Below are 2,361 nucleotides of genomic sequence, written 5' to 3'. Positions count from 1 at the left end.
CCCGGCCGGAGCTCATCCCCGTGTCCCCCCGTGTCCCCACGCAGGTCCGTGACCGGCAAGGCCGAGCCGGCCATGCCCGGCAGGCTGTACGTGCACCCCGATTCCCCGGCCACCGGCGCCCACTGGATGCGGCAGCTGGTGTCMTTCCAGAAGCTCAAACTCACCAACAACCACCTGGATCCCTTCGGACACGTAAGTACCGCGGCGCCACAAGGGCATCGCGCGTGTCCGGCACCCACGGGGGGTGTCCCCCACCCCAAACCCGGGGTTATTTTCTCCCCTGAGAGAGTTTGGATGAACCCCAATGAGGACACCCCCAAAAACAGAAGCATAAACCTTAAACCCGGGTTATTTCGTGGGAGTTGATTACAGATCCCCGCGGGTGGAGTTCGCGAGTGGGTGAAACTCTCCCGGCTTAATTRAGTATTTGGCTCGCTGATTTTAATCGCATGGGGAGTCCCGGATCGTTAAAATCCACCCGCTGCCTCCGGGAATTTGCCTAACAGGTAAAATCAATCAGGCATAATTAGCGRAGGAAATAGGAGCTAAAACCATGCGGATCCCTCGATCAGGGAAAGAAAAAAAAAGGAAAAAAAAAAAAAAAAAAAAAAAAAAAAAAAGGGGAAAGTAACATCAATTAAAGACAATTAGAAAAATTGAAGTCCCGCTAGAACTTCTAGGACATAAAAAAGTCTTTGCGAGACTCGCGGGGCCGTGAAAATTTGTGTGAATTCTGCAGCCAGGAACAGCCCTCCTTCGAAGGTCTCCAAAGATGCGAGTTCCTCTGAGCAAATATATGTGTACATGTATGAATAATATATATATATATATATCTATAAAAAAATATATATATAATTGAATAAGTATGTGAATCCAGATCCCGCCAGCCCTTTCCAACAGGGGATTTTTCTCCAGTCTCGTTTCAACACTTCAGTTTCATTTATTTTTTCCAAGTTGGTTCTTTTTTCCCCTTCGCTTTTTAATGATAAATTTTGTGCTGTTAAACTCTCACCCACGTGGTCGCCAAGAAGGGGTTTAGGGGAGAGCAGCCAGCAGAGCCACCAGCCCACCCCAAAGCTGAGCATCCCTTTAAAAGCGCTCCTTTGCACCTCCAGCTGAGGCGTTGATTTTCTTTTTCATTTTATAATCCTGATTTTATTTTAATTTTACCTCGAGCTGCTGGCAAAGGGGTTTGCAAAGAGGCGCTTTCCAGGGATCAGGATGTTCCCCACTCCACCCGCTGCGGGAAGAGGGAGGGAGCGGCGCAGCCAGGGGGACCCATCCACTCCCGGGGGTGCTTTTGGGGAGAAAAGGGGGGGATCCGGCCCGGGGGGACGGGGCCAGGCATCCCCGCTGGGAACAGGCGGCTCTGGGGAAAAAGTCCCTCTAAACAAACCAAAGACGCTGAGGGGACAATAAGGGACTTCAGAGGAGGAGCTGCGCCAGGAGCCTCTCAATTAGAGTCGCGGTAATGAAATTAAAAACCATTAGATCGTTCACCGTTGATGTCTACGACTTTCCTGGATGTCAAAGCAATTTGCCTAAACCCYCGGGACGGGGGAGGCGGCGGCGGGACGCGCTGCGTCTCGCTGTCGCCAGGGTCCGGCAGTCATTATCGGCACGGAGCGGCCCCCCGCCGCCGCCGCCGCCCCCCATCTTCCCCCGAGATTAACCCGGTACCGAGCAGCGCCCGCGTTTTATCTGGAGCGCAGCGCGTCATCCCTGCCGGCTCCGCCACCCTCCCGTCCTCCCCATCCTCGCGGGGGGGATGTTCCTAAATCCCTAAATCCCTCCAGCTCTCCTCACTCACTCTTTAACCCCCCGGGATGGGGGGAATTGTGATGCCGGCGCCCTAAACTTCCCCCCAACAGGTTTTAGGGGAGCGGCTCCATCCTCCCGGTGGTTTGTGGGGGAGGATCAGGGMTGGGGTGGGGGTCACAGGTAAGGAGCCACCTTTCACAGCATCTCCCGGCCCTGATGGGCTCCTGGTGGGGGTTTCTGGAGAGCTGCCCTTGTGAGGGAGGGAGTTCTGAAGGGGGCCAGGGTTTTGGGGAAGGGGATGGGAGCTCCTGCGGGTCCCTGTCRTGCTGCGCCCCCTCCATTCCCACGGGATGTCCTCTCCTTCTCCCCGTGCCCAGATCATCCTGAACTCCATGCACAAATATCAGCCCCGGCTTCACATCGTCAAAGCGGACGAGAACAACGGCTTCGGCTCCAAGAACACGGCCTTCTGCACCCACGTCTTCCCCGAGACCGCCTTCATCGCCGTCACCTCCTACCAAAACCACAAGGTGAGGGGCTGGGCCGGCCCCCGCCCCGGCAAACCGCATCCCGCTCCTTCCCTCTCCCCGCTGTGATGGG

At 55.6% G+C, this 2,361-nt stretch overlaps 1 protein-coding gene across 1 annotated transcript in view; it reads left to right on the top strand.

Moving 5' to 3' along the window:
• TBX5 (T-box transcription factor 5) overlaps window positions 1–2,361 on the top strand; it is a 40,157-nt gene that overhangs the window by 8,833 nt on the left and 28,963 nt on the right. The window contains exons 5-6 of the mRNA XM_057374224.1: window positions 45–192; window positions 2,139–2,291. Coding sequence (XP_057230207.1) covers window positions 45–192; window positions 2,139–2,291 — 301 coding nt within the window. The remainder of the gene's footprint in view (window positions 1–44; window positions 193–2,138; window positions 2,292–2,361) is intronic.

The sequence above is a fragment of the Malurus melanocephalus genome, unplaced genomic scaffold (genome assembly GCF_030028575.1).
Source record: "Malurus melanocephalus ecotype Western Australia unplaced genomic scaffold, MMel_1.1 scaffold_219, whole genome shotgun sequence".
Lineage (NCBI taxonomy): Eukaryota > Metazoa > Chordata > Aves > Passeriformes > Maluridae > Malurus > Malurus melanocephalus.
The sequence above is the reverse complement of the archived record's forward strand: the minus strand, read 5'-3'. Positions and strand labels throughout refer to the sequence as shown.